The sequence below is a fragment of the Thermobia domestica genome, chromosome 14 (assembly GCF_964235325.1).
Source record: "Thermobia domestica chromosome 14, izTheDome1.hap1.1, whole genome shotgun sequence".
Lineage (NCBI taxonomy): Eukaryota > Metazoa > Arthropoda > Insecta > Zygentoma > Lepismatidae > Thermobia > Thermobia domestica.
The window spans coordinates 74,225,226-74,249,376 of record NC_137467.1 but is presented as its reverse complement, the minus strand read 5'-3'; the positions used below and the strand labels follow the sequence as shown (position 1 = coordinate 74,249,376).

The 24,151-nt window shown below is 35.4% G+C and overlaps 1 protein-coding gene across 1 annotated transcript in view; it reads right to left on the bottom strand.

Annotated features, from left to right (window-relative positions):
• Window positions 1-24,151, bottom strand: part of xmas (RRM_XMAS2 and SAC3_GANP domain-containing protein xmas) — a 156,303-nt gene that overhangs the window by 119,805 nt on the left and 12,347 nt on the right. The window contains exons 2-6 of the mRNA XM_081738132.1: window positions 22,536-22,758; window positions 18,615-18,838; window positions 16,295-16,554; window positions 11,967-12,973; window positions 8,690-8,892 (exon numbers count right to left, since the gene is read on the bottom strand). Coding sequence (XP_081594258.1) covers window positions 8,690-8,892; window positions 11,967-12,973; window positions 16,295-16,554; window positions 18,615-18,838; window positions 22,536-22,617 — 1,776 coding nt within the window. The 5' untranslated portion in view covers window positions 22,618-22,758. The remainder of the gene's footprint in view (window positions 1-8,689; window positions 8,893-11,966; window positions 12,974-16,294; window positions 16,555-18,614; window positions 18,839-22,535; window positions 22,759-24,151) is intronic.

Sequence of the window (24,151 nt, the reverse complement as noted above, 5' to 3'; positions counted from 1 at the left end):
GTAATTTTTAGTTTCAACTCACAATATAGTTGGCTAGGCTCATCAAGCATAGGTGACTCACCTTTTGGAGCTTAGTTGTCTTCTACAAGTTTGCCTTTTAAAAAAATCTAACTCACTAGAGTCTATCTTTCTATATATGAAATCCAATATCTATAGTCACATTCTCGATATAAACTATAATATTACCAATACTTAGGAAATAAAAATAAATATGATTCTAAGTAAATTAATAATATAAATAATATATGAAAATAAAGAAAACCATTTCCATTTTGATATGCAAATTGATGATAACATTTAAATATACTACTATATAAACTTTATTAATAAAAATAATGGAAGACTGCGTCGTACATTTCCCCCCTTTGAGTTATATATTAATGGACAGGACAATTAATATATTACTCACAGATACAATACTTAAGAACTATAATAACTATGTAATGACTATTGACAAATTAATATTCCTAACTTATTTTCAATAATAGCACTGACAATACATACATATATAGCATAATGACGATACAGAATTCTTGCTACATATGATAGTTTTAAGATATGTACATCTCGGATGTGTTATCTTTCTTTTCTTTGTCTTCTCTCTGATGGTATTTCTTTAAGAGAAATGTATTTCTGGATGTAGTACCCTTTGAATGTGTGTGACGCAAACATCTTTATAACCCTGTATCTCTACTTGTTTGTCTCAACTCTGTTGCGTGATGTGTGCTCGTAATTCTTTTTTTTTTTTTTTTTTTAATTTCTGATTCTCTTTACTCTCTTGTATTATTTACGAAAAACTCAAATATATCTGTAATTTAGAAAAGAAAGGTTTATCACTTAGAGACTGTAAGACTTCCAGTGTGGTAGAGGCTTGTTTCTTTGACTTCTTTCTATAATTTACTCCATCTATGCTCAACTGAATCTTCCTATTTGGTTACTCAACGACCACCAACGGATGATTTTACTCACTAGGTGCTTTCTTGATAATATTAAAAGCTAACCAACGATGAATTTCATTTTGTATCTGATTTTTGTACTTAATAGGAAAATGATACATTTTTGATTTTATTGGTGTAGGATCTGTAAGTTCTATCTTATGTTCATAATTTTTAATTGTTCCTGGCTTTCCGTCAAAAATGTCTATGTGTTTTATTAACACGGACGCTAATTTACCCCTTTGTTCATCAGTGAGATCTTTATAATTATTTACATGTTCATAAATATCTTTCTCAGTGGCCTTTGTGTTGGTTTTCTCCCATTCTTCGGGAGACAACACTCTTTCTTTCAGTTCTGTGGGGGTTGGGAATACTCTTTTACCCAACTGCAGTGTGGGGTCACTATCAAATAGCCTCGCCTTTGAATTCCCCAATCCTACCTTAGGAAACTGTATACTTTCTACATTCTCTCCTATCTCACTTTTCTCACTTAACTCACTAATAATGCCACTTTGCAATGATTCCTCTAATTGTCTAAGAACTAAATCATCACTCGATATTTCTTGATCTCTAAAGTTAACTTCAATATAGTGGGGTCTTTGTAATATCAACAGCGCTCTTGAATAATCTAGAATAGCAGCAGATTCTACGAAAAATTGGGATCCTAATATCACATCTTTATTTAATCCTTCTACAATGATGCCAACTGTATAATAAGTTTTCCCCTGTACAATAACCTCAAGAAGAGTTTGACCTTTGACCGTGGCTATCTTCTTACCGAACGCTGAAGTAACTTTTATGTTATTTGCTTTTAAAAATGGTGGTTGTGTTTGGCTACCTAGTATCGTTTCAAATAAGTTGTTATTTATTGCGGATATACTTGCTCCAGAATCTAACAATGCATTTACAGATTGAGCATAATTATTTACATTTATCTCTGGTAAAACTACTACATTGTTTCTCACAACTGGGTCGTCTTTTGTATCTAACAGATTATCAAAAATTCCATTTGCCTCATTAAATGTTTCCCTCTCTAATTCTACCTTTCTACCATCTTTCAATAACAATGAAATAGTGTCTTTAGTATTACTTTCAAAATTTTGAGTACTATTTATTTCTTCGCATTTTACACATTTATTTTCATTCTCCTCAATACTTTTAACATATGTTTCATTATCGTCTGCCAAGTCAGAACTATTGTTTGCGAGCACACACAGGGCTTTATTCGTCTGTTGGATATCAGATGTTCTATTTACAAGTACTACATCCAACTTTCCCGCTGTATGTGCTGGAAAGCATCAGTTATTATAATGAGGACCCCCTGTCACACTGGGTGCATTTTGGTTAGTTTGGTAACCTTGTCCTTCGCTATTATGATAGGTTTCCAGCAGTTGTATTTGTTGCTTCGGAATGTAGTTGTTTTGATTTCTACTTTCATTCCGTGTACTGTTGTTATTTCCCCTTCTCGAACCTCGCTGTCCCCTGTGGTTTTGTCTATTTTCAGGTGAAGGGTAGCGCTCATTACGGGGTGATTGACCTCCTTCCCTTCTCCCGTTATGACCTGAATTTGGACTCTCATTACTATTGCTTCTATTGTCTCTCTGTTGCTGTCATCGTGCGTAAGGGACATTCCTTCTATTATTCCTACGAGGATGTGTGTCTACCCTCTCAGAGGACACTTGCAACATATTCATATTTCTACGAGGAGGAAATCTATCTCGGTCGTAATGAGTTGCCTGTACTTCGTTCACAATCGCGAGTAAATCTGTAAGAGATTGTGGTTTCGAAGCCACTAAGGTCCTAAATATATATATACTGGAAGTTTTCTCGGTAAGAGTTTCAATAAGCAAGATTCATCTACAGGAGGATCCAATATTGAATTTTGATGTAGGATGTTCAACAGAAAATCAGAAGGATTTTTATGGACCTTATTGTCGAATTGAACTGTTAACAAATTAGCTCTTAGTGTAGCCAATCGTTCCTGACTTAAGTAGGTTTCTCTAAATTTAATCACAAACTCTTCATACGTAACAATTTTCTGACACATGACTTTGAACCATGAAAGTGCTGGCCCTTTTAACGTTCTACTAATGAATGACAAACGTGCTTCATTAGGTACACCTGTTAATGCGAAGTAATTGTCTAAGTCTAGCAAAAAGTTATATGTTTGTGGTTCGTCCTCTGTACCCTGATAATTTGGTAGGCTTAGATCACGATGAATAAAAGGGTTCATGAACGTTGACAACTGTGCTGTCTGATTATCGAGTGGTGAAACAGAGGATGTAGGTGGTGCTATGCTCGGCGAAATTGTTTCATTAGGAATAGTACGTGAACATGAGGGCATAGCCTGTTCTGGTGGAATGCTAGTGTGTGAAGAGACTTCTACCCGATTTGACTCAATGATATTTAGTCTGGCAGAAATCATTTCTTCTATGGCCTCTACTTTTCCGGTTATTCTCGAATCTACACTCTCGATAGTGTTTCTTAATTCATCAGTTACATTCGCGTGTATAGAAATTATGTCACTTAATTTTGTCTCTACTTCTGCCCGATTTCTTTCAACATGACCAATAATATTATCACCTTGCTCTTCTAAAGATCCTATCTTATTTCCTAGATCATTTCTAACTTCTTCTAAATTTCTAGCTGTCTGGTCTAAATTTTCAGAAACTTGATTTACTGTTACATTTAATTGTTGTACGGTGTTCTCTATATCGTTATGCAGTTGTTGCTCTGTATTTTGTAATGACCTACTCAGCCTAGTTTCAAGCTCTTTCTGTGAATGTTCTAACTCCCTTCTTGTATTTCTCAGTTCTTCATTTGTATCTTCTAGCTTACTAGACAATGCACTAATTTTACTATCTAACTCCTGGTGAGTTTGTGCTAGTTTACAGCCTAACTCTTGCACCTCTTTCCTAATTTCTGTTTTCAGTTCACGCTGTAACTCTTGTTGGGATCTATCTATCCTACTATTTAATTCTTGCTGAGATTTATCAATTTTGTTATTTAATTCTTGCTGAGATTTATCAATTTTGTTATTTAATTCTTGCTGAGATTTATCAATTTTGTTATTTAATTCTTGCTGAGATTTATCAATTTTGTTATTTAATTCTTGCTGAGATTTATCAATTTTGTTATTTAATTCTTGCTGAGATTTATCAATTTTGTTATTTAATTCTTGCTGAGATTTATCAATTTTGTTATTTAATTCTTGCTGAGATTTATCAATTTTGTTATTTAATTCTTGCTGAGATTTATCAATTTTGTTATTTAATTCTTGCTGCATTTGCATCAAGAATTGCAACACGGGGTCTGATGAACTAGTTGTGTTTCCTATCCCATTTGTCTCATTGCCTACTTCTATGTTTTCGTCTCTCACTTGAATTTCATCTCCCTGATCTTCTACTTCTGTAAATGACATACTTTGCGATTGTTTTAAATCTCTAAGTTCTTCATTCATCGTTCTGCTTTTCAGCCTAGTCAAAACCATCAATTCTACTTAATCTAATGAATTCACTAATAAAAAGGAAAGAATCTAAATGTTATCTCAATAAAATTATCTCCCCCCTTCAAGTTTACAACTTCTTAAGTATTATATATAAACACATTTTTACACACATTTTACTTTTATATCAATTATGTTTTGGAAAGCATTTGGGACAAAATAAATTCATTACTCGAAAAATATACTAATCTTTAAGTAATCACACACTCGGTTATACGCTAGGATGTGAACAACAGTGCGTAACCTGCACACTTCTTGCTAAACACGTAGGGTGTTCAAACATTTAAGTAAAGAAATGATCAACGTGGTTAAGCACTCACACATGGACGCCAAAATTATGTGATTGTACTGCGCCTTTGCCTGTAATCCTAGCATATAATATTGCTACTACGCTGGGTGCCAAACTAATGTGTACAATAACTAGGCACAGAAGCGTAGTAATTGCCTTACGCTGGGAAGCCAAACTTATGTGGAGTGCAGGGGAGGAAAAGAGAAATCTCCGTATTAAACTCATATGTAAATCTCTCTCTTACTACCCCTTTACTTACAGGAATGTTGTATCATCCAAATTTAAAGTAAATCAAAAGATATGCCAAATAAAATAATAGAAAATACTGAAATTTAGATAAAAGTCGGTAGAGCTAAGATTAAAAAAAATATTTTATATAATTTCTATACTGCCATTCCTGTAAGTGTGAGTTCCTTATTTAAAGTCCTGTAGCCCCTTTCGGACTTTCTTTGATATGTGGACTTACGCATGAATTATCTGCCACCTTGGTTTATCAAAGAATAGGTGTGTGATTACCTTACTAGTTTCGAACATCTGATATTAAAGAACATGGAATCCAGCAAACCTGCAAGAAACAAACAAATTATTCTGGTACTTACCATACCAGCCGAAATTCCGTTAGGGAAGGTGATAACTCCATGTAGTTTAATAAACACTTTTATTATAAACACAACACTTAATCACTTAAACCACAACACTTAATTGATATCGATATAAGATATGCTCACAGTTGAACTAAAATAATAAAAAAAAAATCTTATGATTTTTTTATCACTAGTTCATAGTTAATAATACGTATTTGTATCTATTGCACAGTTCATCTTCTTTAATTTCCAGGTAAGTATGTCCGTTACTTCACAGCGTTAATCACAATTTTAGTGTCTATTCTTTCATGTCGATAGTATTCTTTTAGAACGGTTTCCGTAGCATCCTAAAGTAGATTAATTCCTTGATGCCTGATTATAACTTTAAGTCCACTACTTTGTAACCACTTCAAACTTGGTTTTATTTGCACTTCTATCTCTTTCTCTATATATATATATATAGATATTTTAATGATTTGTTGCTGCATTCGTAAGATGTGTGTATTCATTTCCAGTAGTGTCAGATTGGATCTCTAAATGCATATAGTCTAGAAAACTGACACAGTTTATTTAACTTATTTCGAACACCAATGGTGCAACTTATCGCACTTAATTAAGTTCACTTTTAAAATAAATATATGCACCAATCTTCCATTGCAACTAACACCGTTGAATTTATAGTGTTCATGAAAATAATTATTTTCACACGAGCAGCAACTTCACAGACCCGATCTAAACGCCAACTGCCTTGTTCTTTTCCAGAATTTCGGTTTTGTAAAAAGGGTTTGACGCCCAAGAGTCGTGCTTCGCCTCAAAGCTACTGGCTTTTCAATAGAGATAACCTTTTCTATTTTCTATCTACCTGCTAACGGAACTTTGCAAGGAAGTATGCTGATTTTTATTTACATTGACTTTATACACAAATAATTCACTTCTTATAGATTGTCACCTAATTTCGAATCAAGCACTAAAATCTGCATTCTTTGGCCTTTCATTAGATACCAAATATGTTATAGTCCCCTTCTGATATAACCTTAAAATTTTGCATTTAAAATAGGTCGGTTAATATGTTTTCCACCACCTGACATTTTCTTTTCTTATGTTGGTCTACTCACTGGTGCCCTCTAGCGGAAAGAATTAACAATGTCGCGGACAACCATAATAGTTCGGAGTTTTCTGCTTCTGGGTGACAATTTTACAAATTATTAATTATAGAATGAAATTAAATATACATCTACTTTACTTACAAGTATATACATATCTTTGCTACCATATACATATGTGGTATGGAGTTGTCATCCTCTATTAACTTTATTTGAATCAATTTCTTAGGGTAAGGATTCCCAGTTCCGTCTGTCCCCAGCAGAAAGCCAAAACTCCACCCTCCAATACCAGATAGTACTTTTTTTTTCTCACGGCTGAAAGAAAGTTTTATGATACGATATACGGAAGGACGGAAAAGGTAAAACAAACAATAAGGTACGCGTAGCTTTCCAATACATAATTGACTCTTAAACACACTAATTCTTACATATATTAATTATTATTAGTATTTAATACTACAAACTGCTTCATCTGGTAAACCTGGAACGAATTCACAGCCTGTATTGCTAGATTCGCTACGCCAGCTAGAATTCTTGTGAAATCGGAGGTTAACCCAAGATTTTCACACATCATTGTCCTTCTGTTTTTATATCTATGTGTTAAATATTGACAATATACAAATATCCGTCTTTCTGTCGCCTTCTCGGTAGAGTTACAACTCAGGGTGTTTTATGTTTTTTTAGTTCTATACAGTATTCTTATAGCTGCTTAACAGAAATAAAACAGTAATTTTTAGTTTCAACTCACAATATAGTTGGCTAGGCTCATCAAGCATAGGTGACTCACCTTTTGGAGCTTAGTTGTCTTCTACAAGTTTGCCTTTAAAAAAAATCTAACTCACTAGAGTATATCTTTCTATATATGAAATCCAATATCTATAGTCACATTCTCGATATAAACTATAATATTACCAATACTTAGGAAATAAAAATAAATATGATTCTAAGTAAATTAATAATATAAATAATATATGAAAATAAAGAAAACCATTTCCATTTTGATATGCAAATTGATGATAACATTTAAATATACTACTATATAAACTTTATTAATAAAAATAATGGAAGACTGCGTCGTACATAGCACAGAAGTGAATAACTAAGGAGAATACCGCAAATGCACAGAGAAACACACAACAAAATATAAGATACACTTCACGTGGAGCCAATGTCATTTATTCATTCTTAATATAAGAACAACGATCCGAGATATTCTTACGGGAGTAACAAATGAGATATAGCGAACTTATATTCCCTCCCCTAAAAAAAAAAAAAAAAAAAAAAAAAGCACAAAGAAAATTTAAAAAAAAAAACGTTATGATAGTGAAAACTTCTATCTACTATTAAAGGGTAATACATGTAGAAGAAAAAAAAATCTGAGCAAGGACAAACAGAACAGAGAAGATACAAATAACAACAATAATATTAACTAATATGATGTGATCTTATTAGCAATACATAACATACTATGCCATCTTGTCATATGCGGCATCGAAATGCAATTAGATATATACAAGGGAATAGCATACTTGCAACTCTTCCCTTTTTCGCATATAAGTACGATGAATTTTCAAACCAAAACGTCCCTGCTATCTCTCATCTTTTTTGCTTATGTCAATCAACATTAAAACTGGAATTTTCAGTAATATTTCTATCACTTCCAGTTTTAATAGACAGTTAAGAATGGGGCTGAATGTGTATTCTTGGGGCACTTAATCGATTGCAGGTAACCGCTTCTAACTATCTATTACCCCTTTTGTTCTATCGTGATCAACATCAAAACCGGAAATGGTTGATTTCTATCATTCCGGAGGATGGATAACTTATATCCACGGATTCAGTTCCTAACTTTTGATCCTCCTGGGATCAAACATTCGCCAAAGTTGACAGTGATCCATCGAGTAGTTCTTATTTATCTCCCGGACGGACAGACAGGGAAAATATGTAAAGGAGCTTTGATAAATCAAATTTCTTAACGAACATTCAAAAATGAAATGAAATCTTTAAGTTTTACGCCCCACGGTTATGCCGGTTAGGCTAAAGGAGACGGTGATAATGAGAGAAGAGTGAAATGGTGGAATGAAGAAAGTGGGAGGAAACGGGAGAACCCCGAGAAAACCCACGAGCACGGTGTTTGTCCACCACAAAGTTCACTTGGCGAGAGCTGGGATCGAACCCGGGACCCCAAGCACCAGAGGTGAACGTTCTACCACTGAGCCACCGCGCCCCCAACGAACATTCAAATCCAGTTTAAATCAATAAATGAAACTTACTTTCTTTGAAGAAACCTTCTTAGCTTCATATACAGCAACCTGACGCTGATATTCCCGTAAGTATCTTTCCTTTTCTGGACACATATCAGGGCAGGTCCCAGCCATGGCTTTCGGGGGATCAAAACCTTCTCCTTTGTACAATTCTGCACAGAATTCCCTTTGCTTTTCTGTCTTCTTATTAGAACCATTATGCTTCTCCCTTGCTACAAAATTATAAAACCAAAGAAATAAAAAAATAAACCTAATCCACAGAACAGTTTTTTCCACATTTTATCACTAGAAATAGAACATAAGAACTAAAGAATAATATGAAAGTGTTTTTTAAAGTATCGTAGGATCTTTGTAAGTGAATTATTAAATTTACTCGGAATGTATTTTGAAAGTGCTGAATATCATATTATTACATTTGCATTTTACAGTTATATAATTTAGTTCTTGAAAAGGAGTGTATTACGATGATTTTTTTAAAAATATTTTTCTGGACACAGGGATATTTTCAAAAGTTTAGCACCTGACAATGAAATATCGCGTCATGGCATACAGTGCCATCTATGGAAGATATAATGGATCAATTTCAACTGCCCAGCTGCGTCAGGTCACTGTAGATAATCATTTCACTCAGTCACTGTGCGCAGAGACCCTAATATTACATGACAACGTTCGAATACATATGGTTGTTGTTGCCACGACTGCAGTGCTAAATATGGGCTGTAATGTGGATGTTGAATCCCCTTGAAGCCACTGTCTTTCACTGCAGCCTTGGAAATAGTAGCCGTATGGACTGGAGTATTTCCATGCAGTATATCAGCTCAACACACAGTGTTCTATTCAAATAAATGTCTTCAATAAACTAAAGTAGCTAGACAGTTGCAACTGATACATTATTTCTTCCAGAGATGGCACTACATACTATGAACACCTTATTACCGATGGCGCGATATTGAGTGTCAGGCCCGAAACTTTTGGAAATATTCTAAGATACAAATCTCGAAGAAATATCAATACACCATACCCTTGCGTATCCCCAGGCAGCAATATTACATACAATTATACTAATAAAAAGTGATTCTTTTCTTTCTGTCAAATTTCTTTTATTGGGTCTTAAATTAAATACTTGCACTATATTTCAATACTACTGTATGCTATCATAGGAAAATCATGCAAATATGAAAAGATTGCCTCATATTTGACATAATGAAAAGTATGAGCTGCCGAATAAATCGGTAGAAATCCCCTAAGAAACATCTCTCTTTTTTCAAGTTTAACGTCCCACGTCTTTGTCCTTTAGGCAAAGGGAGACGGCGATGAAGGCAAAAGAATGATGATGGAAGAATTGGTGAAATCATAAAGTGGGAGGAAATGGGAGTACCCCGAGAAAACCCACGGACACGATGTTGTTCACCACAAATTTACTTGTCTGGGGATCAAACCAGGAGCCCCACACACCAGAGGTAAGCGCTCTACCACTGACCTATCGTGCTTCCCATACTCGGAACAGTCTTGATCAGCGAACACACAGATCGTGACCTGGGACAGGTCTCACGTACGTTTTCCCAATAAATTCTACAAAATGATTTGTTACTCTACTGTTGTTAAAATGCCGTACTTTAACGATAAACTTGAAGCTTTCTTTTCCTTTACATTCTACACTTAAAAAAAAAAAAAAAAAAAAAAAAAAAAAAAAAATCGTACCTCTGGAAACTATGTTGTCTATTCATGAAATTTGCTTCTCATCTTACTTTACAATTTCACCAATTGTTTCATCATCATATTATATTCATGGTACGCCCATAAATTTTACTAGTCCTTTAAATTTTAATAATTCTTAGCAGCGAGCGTTTTTACGGATTAGAATTTCAAGTAACCACTAGAATATTTCGTATTTACCATAGTCTCTACAATATAAAGAGAACAACAACGTGAGTTAAACTAAATACGTAATTACGACATAAAATATTGTATTTGGAGTTGTACACTATTTTATCGCAGATATTCATATATCAATATAATTTAAAGCAGAGTGTCTACTAAAATTCTAAAATGAAATTTCGTGACTTTTTCGTGACCTTCTCTTTACCAAACAATAAAATTTCGTAACAGCCTCAAGAGCAAATCTGGGTGTGAATTGGGCCGAATTTTCATACTTGCGATAGAAGCATGCTTTGCCTGCGATTTGGAAGCGTCTGAAACCGACCATAGACATTTTTGGTGGTGAATTTTGACGTTTTTTAGAACAAAATTTTCCAGTCTATACTTATATTTGTACAGATAAAAAAAAAATCGTGACCCAAAAGCTAAATTTTGTGACTTTTTCTTGATTTTCATAACCGTTTTCTGATTTCGTGACATTCGTGACCGATCGACACCCTGTAAAGTAATCTGACAGCTTGTTACCATTAGAAATTACAGAATAAACTTGAATTCCTAGCGCACGCTAGTAATATTAGGAAGTCATAGATTCACAATGGAATATCATCTTCACAGAAATTACTACAGAAAATATGAATCTGTGGACCGGTTTCAAATTTTTTGCTGGTCATATATTGACAACTTTGTTCAAGATTAAAGGCTTTTTCTTTTCTTTTCTTTTTTTTTTTCTCTTTCTTTCTTTCTCAAATTAACATGAACCTGTAAGCAGTGTTCGAGGCTTCCTCTAGAAAATTTCCCTCAACGGACTCAAAATTTTAATCTTTCTTATTAAAATTTCCCTAGTTTGTTGAGTATCCAATTTCTATGACAGAAGTTATGTGATAAGATTAATTTAGCTGTATTAAAGAAACTGCCAACCACATTTGTTTTATTATTTGCTTTTTTGCTTCTATATTCTTACTTTTCCTTTACTTCTATAAAAAAAAAAAAAAAAAAAAAAAAATGGATGCAAATTATGCCATTTTGAACACACACAAACTGCTGCTACTGAATTGGTTTATTTCTGAAGAACAAAGGAAAAATTAAGCATTTATATTGGTCGGTCAGGCCGACAATTTCCCTGGATTTTCACGTTTTATCGAAAAATTCCTTTTTTGCTAAATTTACCTATGACATTGCCCTAGATTAGGAAAATTTCCCTGAAACTACAAACACTGCCTGTAAGCATATAGGTGGTGTAGTCGAGTAGTATAAAGTGATAGTGAGAGAGGCGACTGGTTTGAGTCCTTCGAAGGCATATATGTTGGTAGTTATTGCATGAATATAGGACATAGCATAGAACGCAAAGACAACTAATCAACACAATTACAATGATCTATCAAAATAAATAATAAATAAATAAACTTACTGAGCTTAATAAGGCGATCACGGGCTTCCAGTACCAAATACCTATCTTTCGCCGTAAATGCCTGCTTAACACAAATTTCTCTCAATACTGCAAGATCCGTTATGGATGATATTTGAATAGGAATTTCAACTTCTTGGGATGCTTCCAATCTAATTTCAGTCTGTACTGGTTCAATTTCCTTTGTATCTTCTTTGGTTGGCTTCGTACTTCGCTTGAGTTTAACGGGTTTTTCTGCAGGGATACTTTCAAAATCCAGTAATTCTTCATCGAATTGGTTTGTTTTTCCAACACCAGCTTCTGTTGTCTTTTCGGTACTTCCCTTTGGTTTCTGCTTGTCTTCAAACTGAATCAAATCCTTTTCTTTACGTTCCCCACTTAACCGCCTTTCAGGCTTTTCGTTCTTCCGCTTCTCCTTTTTAGTTTCTAACTTTTCATGTTCCTTAAGACCATAATCATCTCCTGATTTTCTTCGACGACGCTCAGGACTTCCTTTTCTTCTTTCGGGACTTTTTCGAATTCTCATAGGACTTCCTCGTTTATTTCGTTCACGACTTTTACTTCTTTCAGAATCACTGCTACCAGGACTCCCATGTCGTCTTCGGTTTCTTTCAGGGCTTCGTCGTTTATCTTTTTCAGGAGTCCGCCGTCGACTCCTGACAGGACTTTTCTTGTTTCTTGAAGTAGCTCGTTTCAGAATATGTTTCTCTCTTTTGCGACTGTGGTGCTCACCCTTTTTCAAACCATGATACTGTGACGTAATTGAACGTAGAACTTCCTTCGCACGGGAAACAGACCTTGTACGTGGACTTTGATCTATAGATGAAATAGAGGTAGATGGCGATTGTGACTTGCATCGTCTTAGAACACGATGAAGCGGTCGCTCACTCGGCGACGAATCAGATGCTGATGATTTCTCCCTGCTCCTTAGAATGTCAATTACTGGTGGGCCTCGAAAGGCAAGCCATGGTGGCGGAGGAGCAGCTATCGTAGCTGCCCTCGGTAGAACACTGTAAATTAAAAGAATTAAAAACATACGCGTTTATTCTTTCTTCTTTTGGAAGTATTAAATTAACACAATTTAGTAGACACACAGAGAAAAATGCCAAGATCAAGCGAAAACTATACAAATTTTTCCCTTCATAATAATTTCCGCTATTTTACCGAGCTGTCTGGATAAGCAATTAGCGTTTTTGGTCAACAATGTGCTCTCTGGTTCGAATCTTACAACTCATCCTGACAAGTTTCTATAGGGGTTTCCTCAGGAGCACCAAACAAATACTTAAATATCTTTAATATATACATTCATCAATTGCAAAACTTGCCATATTTATAGAGAATTATCTAGAAAACAAGAAAAAACTCTTACAATGTAACAAATTTATTTGGCTAGTACTATATATATATATATATATATATATATATATATATATATATATATATATATAGTTTGTTTTTCACAGTCGGTTTTCGAACTATCTAGGAACAGAAATGTTTGAACCTTCATCAACTTGAACATAATAGCAGCGAAGAAACAAACAAACAAACAAAACCTATTTAATAGGTTTTCAATTTTGTGTAATCCCATTTGATGGGCCATAACAGACATTGCATTCAGAACTCGATTTCTTTTGCCAAACAGAACGAGAAAATCTCATTCAATAAAAGCTGAAAACGCTTCTCTATATGATTTCTCAAGAAAAAAATACTCCGGTGGGAACACGCGATCAAAAAAGCATAACAGCCTTTCAGATCAGCCATCCTGAGTAAGGTTTTTCCTAGGTTTTCCTCATCCACACCAGGTAAATGCCGGGATGGTACTTAACATACAGATCTCAAACCGTTTTCATCCTTCCCCCTTTCCCAAATAGCTTAAAATGCCGCTTCCTCCCAGCCCTCATGGTGGTGATAAACACCTCATTTCATAGTACAACGAACTCAATCGGCTGCGAACACCTACTAATTCAAAACTTAGTGAAGCCCATTTCACTCAAATAGACTCTATGTCACGCTTGCTTTCAGTTCATTATTGTAGAAAACAAAATTCAAGCCAATGACGTTAATCTGGCGAGTATAGCTACTAGTACAAAACACGGCGAGACCCATCTTACTCAAACGGGCTCACCGATCTATGCTTGCTTTCAGTTTATATTACTGGAGATAAGAAACTCACTACTCCACCCAAAGAATTCAATCGGCGAGAAAAGCTATTAGTTCAAAATTGGCAAGACCTATTTCAATTAAATGGACTCACCTATTTACGCTTGCTTCCGGTTTATATTATCAGGTACAAGAAACTCACAGTTCCGTCCAACGAACTCAATCTGATGAGAACTGCTACTACTCACCGCCCTTCGCTTGAGTCCACTTTATATTACCGAAGTTACTGAACTCTCTACTCTGTCTGCCTAACGAACTCGATCGGGTGAGAATAGCTACCATTTATATTTCAAAACTTACAGAGACCCATCTCACTCAAATAGAATTAGCAACTCGGGCTCTTCACCCTACTCTACAATTTATAATACCAGAGAGTCACGAACAAAATAAGTTTTCATTTAACTTGTCTTTGCAAACAGAGCTGTGAAATTATCACAAAAGCATATTTTCCTCACGAATGAGTGGATCTTCTGTTTGGCAACAACAAAAGAAACAAGGAAAAACGAAGGTCACAGTAGCATGGGGATAGATCTCTGCGAGTTTTGAAACAAGAGCAAATAAGGAAAGTCGACTAATAAGGGGAAAGCTAGTAAGTTTACACAAAAATAAATATTCAATAAACTAGAGAATAGATTGAAAGTATTTGAAAACAGGACCCTGAGACGAATATTCGGACCCAAGAGAAACAGGAATGGGGAATGGCGCAAACTTCATAACGAGGAACTATATAATTTATACGGTTTACCCAACATTGTTAGGGTCATGTAGCCTAGTTGCTCTCATGACTGTCGCTTCCAAGTCTAGGAGGCTCAGGTGGGCAGGTCATGTAGCCAGGATGGAAGGAAGTAGGAGACCAATCGAAGTCTTAAGTGGAAGACCAATCGAAAAACAACCATTAGGAAGACCTAGTCGCAGATGGGAGGACAATATTAAGATGGATCTCGTAGAAATAGGAATACAAAGTAGAGACTGGATCCAGTTGGCTACGGATAGATGTCAGTGGAGAGCTTTTGTGAACGCGGCATTGAACCTTTAGGTTCCATAGGCCATAGAGTTAGTGTTAGTTAGTTAGAGAATTTACAATTTTGTGATGTATATTCGTTAAAGGAGTAGGAACAAATTGGTTGTTTTCCCCATTTCTCGGAAGTTTTTCTTTTGTCTGGTATAAATAATTCTCTCCGGAAGTTGGACATGCTTTACGTAAAATATACGTACTTTAAATCAATTTACGAAAGTTACTTATACTCGCAACGATGAGTAACTATTAACAAAGTGTGACGTACATTGTTAACTGAAGTAAAATTCACGTACGTACATAAATCACTTTGCCTTATTGCAATACTTGATTGGATGTCCAAGCAATTTGGCAATTTCATTGGACCATTTTCAAATGGGCTCATTAAGTTTTGCAGTGTCTCTAACGAAATGGTGTGGTGTGGTGAATTACTACTTGTTGAGGTTTCCTTGCACGAACCTTATCCTTTAAAAACACTTCGTAAGTTTTCAACGATTTTTAAGTCAAGACCAAAGAAAGAGTGGATATTGCCTGAAGATATTACTCTCGTCTCAAGAACCATTTAATATTTATGTATTTACAACGCCACCACAAATGAGGGTTCTATTGTCTCCACTAAAAGAAAAATACATTCCCAGATCATAAAATTTGGATGGAACTTCGAAGTTCTAATAGTAAACACAGAATAAAGTGCTCCACCAGACATTTGATATACTAACGTATTTTGAATTCTTGTTAATACAGCGCTCCTTCGTAGCTAAGCGGTTAGCGCACGCGTCTTTGGTGTGGGTGACTGGGGTTCGATTCCCGGCGGGAGCTCATATAATTCGGATTCCAAGTTAATCAGTAGGTCCACGTCTCAAATAGCCTCGTTGCTGAACAGGATGTTAAACCCAAAATTAATTCAATTCAACCTTGTTAATGCAAGAAACTACATGTAGTTACTATTAATTTTTCCATGGCTGCTGATTATCAATTGCAATATATTATCGAAACAATTGCCTATCATCAATGACTATACATTATGGATGGAATTTAAAAAAAATATTAAATCAGACAAAAATTACAATGTTTACCTTCCGATACTACATAATTCTGTTTTTGATTGGATAAATAAACACAAACAGCAAGCTGAATGAAAAAAATAAACATATACCTGTAAGAGCCATAATCAGATGACTCTATGTGGCTTTGCAATTCCTCTTGTGCTTCAGGACTAATCTCAAATTTCGATTTCTGCTTCTCTAGCGACTTTTTCTGCAGCTGTATTTCTTGCTTTTTGTGTGTTACTTCATCAGAACTAGGAGTACTTGCACTTGACTGTTCTGAATCCTTCGAGGCAAATCGGCAATAGAACACTTTCAGTTTATGCCCTCGTAAACTTCTCACCTCCTCCTTGGTTCTTTTAGCTGCTTCCTACAACAAGAAGACTTGTATCTATCATACTTATCTCATGCATTAGTGTACACACAATCATGGTCATCTAACCTTTAAAAACGAACCTTCTGTTTACGGCTATTTAAACATCTGGCCGTATTTAAAGACATTTTAAATATCTGGCTTTGGATTAAACAGAAAAGGAGACATTTACATCTCTTCAATTCTTACGCAACAAGTAAAACAAGACTCGCTCCTTATTTTAGTTTCCTGTTAATTTCTCTTTAACCCATTTCATTGGTTGTTATTCTTAGTAAGACTGAAAATGTGCTACATTAACGAAAGTTTAGGAATTTTTTAAACCACTTTTAGTAGCGTAATATTAACGACAAGGGACCTACTAGGCAGTATGTGATTCACTTCTCGATTTAATTATTCGTAAGGTGTGATCAACAAAGAAGCTAGCAATTTCTAAAGCAAATGACGTATTGGGAAAGAGAAAGAATAAAATAAAACACTTTTGCGCAAGGTACGTAATCTCTCTCTCTCTCTCTCTCTCTCTCTCTATATATATATATATATATATATATATATATATATATATATAGGGTGTTCTAAAAATTGCGCCCACAGACCACAGGGCACTATTCTACTGGTCAAAATAAAGCGAAAATGTTATATGATGGGATACCCTCCGAGGCCTCCTTCAGCCGCTATGGGGAATCAAAATTTCACTATGTGGCAATGTCGTAGATTAACTTGGAACCATTAGCATTGGTCTACAAAACCATCAAACAGTTACATCGATTGCTACACTAATAAGTGAAGCTAGTGTTGATGTCTATCGACTTTAACTGTCAACAACTTTTTGATGGACTGGCAGATCCTTTCTATTGTTCTTTTATTTACAACGTTGCCACAAAGTGCAATTCAGGTCCGAAAAGTACACAAATGTATATATTTGTTGCTTTATTTTGACTTGTAGAATAGTGCTTTGCATTCCGTGGGTACCATTTTTAGAACACCCGATATATATAATTCTCAAGGGGTACCTCATACCACAGACCCATCTCCCTTTCCTCACACACACACACACACACACACACACACATATATATATATATATATATATATATATATATATATATATATAAATTCACTGCATCTTGAGATTTTCTTATTATATTGTTTTAAATGGCTAGGGTCCATGTGTCAACCGATGACAGAAACTCCTACTATTTGGATGAAGCCCATTTTGTCTCTCATGGAAACATCGGTATTGCTAATACATGACAAATTCATAATACCAAACTGAGTCATTTGCTAAGATTCACTACCAAATCACACGATGAATTCCAAAACATACTCAGTTTGTTATTTCTGAACAAACCAGACAGCCGAAAGTTGTGTTTTGACGCTCATAGGTGACGCGAGGCCGAGATGGTTAAACTATGAAATACACGTATTAAATACTCGTATATTAAAATTAATTTGAACTAAATCGAAATAATTACTAATAGATCGATGGAACACATTTTACAAAATAAAATTATATTAACCTTCTTCGTGTTCCTAGAAGATTGAAGCAGTTCCTATATTTCAGATAAATTATTCGATTATTCTTTTTCAGGTTTGCATTAGTTTACATCATGTTACGCAGAAGAAACTTCACACGTTTGTGCTGGAACACCAGTGCCAAATCATTCAATGATACATTAATACGAAGTAAAGTATTTAAACGCAACAGTGCATATTTTGAAAACTAACTATAATACAGAGAGCAGAAACTCATAAAACTTTCCCAACAAAATCATTTTTATATAAATCTACCTACATTGATTGTTACCTGGTTATATACTATTATTTAATCTTACAGGCAATTGAGGATATTAATTTCATAAGCGAAACTCCTTTTTAATGGCGTTGAGCTAACATCCATCCGATGACCTCTTTAGAGGCAGTAAGAAGTTCAGTGCAGCCAAATACTATTGTGTTACATATGTATCAGTACTTTTGTAATTTATCGTAGATGCTCTAATATATAGGAGTTTCTTTAATCTTCTAGAAACAAGATTAGTACAATACTTCGAAATACTTACATGTGTGCTAAAAAGAATACTACAACCCATTTTAGCCTTTAAGAGACGTATCTTTCGTATTTCTCCATATCGTGAAAAATATGAGTGTATGAAGCTTTTGTTAAGTAGTTTCTCTGGAATACCACTAACGAACACGGCAGTCAATCTGTCTATCTCCGGTGACACAGATCTCACCTCTGATGCACGCTGTAAACGTGCAGCAAGTATAGGAGAATCTACAGCACCTAAAGATGAAAAAGGAAACAATAAAATGATATATATTTCTTTCGCTATGTGTATTACAGTAACAGCAAAGCTACGTGTATTAGCGAAGTCAAGCAGTGCCGCGTCTGGTTAGAAGAAAGGTGGGTGACCCGTTTGTATTCACCAACTAGTGTTAGCATTGCGATGTCCACCTAGCGTAGTGAGAACAACAGGGGAGCTAGTTGCAAGACAGAAATAGGGAATTCAGGTCTAGAAAGTCAGCGTTAACGCAAGGGAAGCAGATGTGGTGACCACACGCCACCACACAGCAAATTTATCACAAGCTGGCTGGTAGGCTCTCTAAGAACTCTTGTGCCGTACGTTTAGTTTAGTATTGAGGTAACAGAAACTTTATGATGACAACGAATGTCACAGTGTTTATTTGATAACAATATAACTTAAACAGTTCCGAAAACAGTCTTAACTTATTCAAGTAGTCAATTTAGAGTAATAATACATTTTCGTTTTTCTTCTTCTTCTTCTTCTTCTTCCACAACGTATCAGTAACTTAAGCAGATATGTTAGGAAAGTGATAAATTAGCATATTTTGTTTTTCGTTATTATACATGCATCTATTTCAGCTTTTAAGTCATGTTGTTGTGCAATCAGCTAAAACAGAAGTGCAAATTGCATGAGTACCATTGAAGCTTTGTTTCAGCTTAGAGACAGCAGTTTGCATCCTATAAATTGGTCTCTAAGATTTTAAGAATGCTAAAAAGCACGATGATCTTGTTCCAAACAAAATAAAAATGGAACTAATATCAAAGGCAAATAGGTAAAAGTAATTCGTGTACAAAAATTAAAATCTAAAGGGCAAGTATTTAAATATTTATTGAATATTCCAGTCAAGAGAACGAGTTTTATCTTTCTACATTAAAAGAATGGAAAACTTAGTTAAACTACACTGTTTTCGAACACTATAATTAAATGTATTATAATTCTGTTTGAGCGTTTGATAATCCAATTAATTAATCACTGAAACATATGTACGTACGAATATATATATATATGCATAAATATTAGCATTTTTAAAAAAGCAGTATCGGAATTCGTACACATAACCATGGAAATGCGAAGCAAATGAAAAATTGGATGGTAAAATACTATGCATCTACCTAGGTATAATTTACAACCAAAATGGATTAATTTTGAGACAAAAAGAGTACAGTATTGTGTCTCGATACAAGTTCATTTTTTTTAGTAGTCTCCAATGCAAAAAGTAAAATGTTAATTAATAAACACGTGGAGATATATATATGTACTGAAATTCTGTATGCACACTTTATACGCTGTACAATGTACTTGATCATACGTATTGGATCCTACACCTATAAACAGAATGTACTGGCTGCGTCAGAAGAGTATCAAAACGTTGTGTACCTTCCCCATCTTCAATGCAGACTTACACTTTTGCATGGAGACGGTCGTACAGGCTACCGGTTGAAAGCTTGGGAAATAAGTTTTTCTCTGGTGACGCAATTGGTCAAGGTCTGTCGCCGGGGTTGCAGATCAAACCACACACCGTCTAATAGAGTCCTACCCGCCCACTATGGCATAGGTCTGCTGATCGTGTAGAACGGGGAGATATGTTTTCGCAATGGCGTTGGGTAACACAAACGGTGTGTTATGTAGGTATTATTCTGTTTAAAGAGCATATTTTTTACTGTTTCAGCAAGAACGGAAACGGAACATTTTCAATGATACTCTGCACTAGTCAAAGTTCCCTGTATGAACACCAAAAACGATCATTGTAAACTAGGCTCTCTACAGCATAACGTGTGACAATGGAATTGCGTCTCTCTGCTGTACCTTCTGGAAAGCTCTACTTATTCAATCAATTCATATAGCCAAATGACTTATCGCTATCTCAACGGGAGAACTGGTTCCCATCACCACAAACAATAACGCGCCATTTATCTGTCTAATTGGGGCAAGATTACACAATGGTAAGGTGGAATCTGGCGAGCAGCACCCGTGGTTGCAATATTGCATTTAGCAAATCGATACAGATGGTTTAGGCGTGCATCCTTATGCCACTGCCGTCCGGAATACGTACCTGAACTGCGTCCAAACGTTCCTTGGACTAACGAAGCAATATTGAAGCACAGATGACACACTTCTCTACAACGCGTTATGCAATTCTCAGGAACGACCACTTCACCTTTTGCATGCTCACGATACACCCTAATTTAAACTCGGTTAGCTGTACGAACTAAGTTCACCTGTGCCGCCCCGATGTTCTTAATTAATATGAAATATCCGACAAGTTATTTGACAACTGTTGTTACGAGCCTGGAACCTCCACAGCCAGTGACTGCTTCCTCTTGCATCCACAATACAATGTTGTTCCACCGCATGTACAGCCACCACCAGTAAACCATATAAATACAGTGTTTCTACGTCATTCTTTCTGAGCATTTTTCTCCCCACCAGCATACAGGGTGTTTCAAAACAACACCGACAACGTCTGGGAGGCGATTCCTGACACCAAGATAAGAGAAAAAGTATTGACCAACCTGGGTGCACAAATGCTTCCTTATGGAGTTATAGCCGAAAATAAATGTTTCAGAATATGTACCCTACCCAAAAATAAATGTTTCAGAATCCTAAGGTAAACCACGCAACAATTTTTATACAGGGAGTTTGGCAACGGGCATTTAATTGGAAGCATTCTCCAACTATCTCTATAAAAACTGACAGTAAGGCAGGATTCTGAAACTTGGACATTTGGATAGGGCACATACTAGTTCCTAAGTGAAGCCTTGACCCGACTACGGTAGGTCCCATAGTTTTGGAGCTATGGGCTTTTAAAGTTCACTTTTTCATGTTTTCGGCAGCCTATAACTTCGAAAGGAAGCATTTATGCACCCAAGTTGGTCTATACTTTTTGTCTTATCTTGGTGTCAGGAATCACCTCGCAAAAGTTGTCGGTGTCGTTTGAAACCCCCTGTATATACACAAAGCAAGTTCAAAAACAATACCTGTGCTCCTTCGTGGCTAAGTGGTTAGCGTACGCGTCTTTTGCGTGGGAGACCCGAGTTCGATTCCCGGCGGGAGCTCATGTGGTTTGGATTCCACGTTAATCAGTAGGCCCACGTCTCATATAGCCTCGATGCTGAACGGGGCGTTAAAATCAACTCAAATCAAAAACAATACCATCAAATATGAAAGATGGGCACGAATACATAAATACATTATTTCAGAATTATAATCTGCTAAACAAGTTGAGGGAACGGTACAGAAAAGAACCGTAGGTTGATAACGAAATGTCGAATGAAGGCTGGTAAAGAGACCTATGTCGTACATGTGGAGCAGTACTACTTTAGTTTTTTATTTAGCATTGTTCGTTTGTAGGAAACCTGATGAAATACTTCCTTTTTTTTTTCAGGCTAACCCTTGTGCCGTTCATGTTCAAAATCACTTGTACATTAGCGGAATTTTCGGCTCAAAATATTATTATGTCTTTTAACCGACTCTAATTCGACATTTCTTTCCTAAGTTAATATCCTTCTTGTATCGTTCCGATAATTTTCAGCAGGCTACAGAACCGAAATGATGCATGTTCAACAGTGCAACCATAATTTAATTTAATATATATGAACCTTATAGGCTGCAGTTTTACACATTAAAAAACGCAAGTATACTGTGAAAAAAATAATCACCAATAAATGAACTAACCTTTTGCTGCAGAAGCCTCCTGTTTCTTATCACTTAATAACTGAGGACGTAAATGTCGTACAATTGGGTTATATCTCTGCATGTTGAAATGTTAATCCCTTATCACCATAAATACTGAAAATAACGTCACGAAGCTTGAAGTGTAAATTATTACAAGCGTAAATATTTCACAATACAACATTAATTCGAATGACAATTTTGATCCAAATTTTGTGATTTGAACCTGCAAGGAAAGAGAAGACATTAAACAGGAATTATTTACTAGTAAGTGCTATATAGAGGAACTAGGAATTATATTCCTGAACTCTCGGCATCTATTGCTATTTTAGCCCGTCATATATGAGAAATGATGACCCTCGGCGATTACACTACCCAGTGAAGTGGAGAAGGAAGCGACTTAGGACCTTTTTGTTAGGTACCATCCCGGTATTTGCCTAGTGTGAATGAGAAAAAACCCAGGTAAAACCTCACTGAGGATGGCTGGTCAGAAAAAAAAATACACCTTTCGGACCGAGTGTCTCCATTGGGAATCCAATCCGCGACCGCTTGCACTAAAGAGGCAAGCTCATCTCTGTATCCTGTGAATAATATAGAATTTACAATTTTAAAGAAGTGCTTTCAAGAAATAAAAACAATGATACTCTTAATTGGCATTTCCACGCCATGAACAAAATCCTGTAACTGAAGAAGTGCAGGAAGTAACAAGTGATAACCAAGTAGAGACACAAAGACCGGCTTTTTTTAAGAACGGAGTTTTTTCCCGTTAAAAAAGTAGCTTTTTTTTTCGGAAATTTTCGCTTTCTTGATTTTTATAATTTTCTTATTTCAAGTATTATCTTTCGTTTTCTTGTAGTGGGTTCTACAATGTTCATTTACAACATTCACTACTTATAAGTCTCATGTTTAGCCCGTAACTATCTATATATGGGTTTCGAACTGGCATTGCTGACCAGCAAGCGTAAGGTATGCAAACCAATAAAACCACGGTTATGTTGGTTACCTGAAAATCTTATCGAGCTTCTGAGAGAAAAACTAGAGCTATTTACATTTCATGACATCTTCGGTTTCAAAAATTTAAAACAAAACCAAGACTGATTTTCTGTTTTGAAATAATAAAATAGTTTCAAAACCCCTACAACAACTGGCGATTTTGGTCATCTCTTCATTACAAAAATACTTTTACACATATAAGAGTGCTCGAATTAGAAGGAACTACTTTTCGGAACATTTCCTATATAACCAGTGCTCCAAATGAGAAATGTCAAACGTTAGCGCTGGTAGCGCTAGCGTCTAATTCAAAACTTTACATGTACACTCATGTCCAAAATGATTGTCGCATATCTATAACTGTCTTCTTGTAAGAATATAATTTGATAATGAATTTGCAGGGTAGTTTTAATACTGATACTATATGTATAATCGAGAAATGTATATTTGTGGTGAATTTCATAGGAAAAGAACTATTAATACGAAAATTAGAATGAGTAAAACAAAATGTTGCTAAATGGACAAGAAAGTTTTATTGTTCTTATTTACTGCTCTTTTGACATGAAATTTGCCACGTACATGTCTTTGCCGAATATACATGTAAGAAGTACCGAGCTAATTCGTTATGA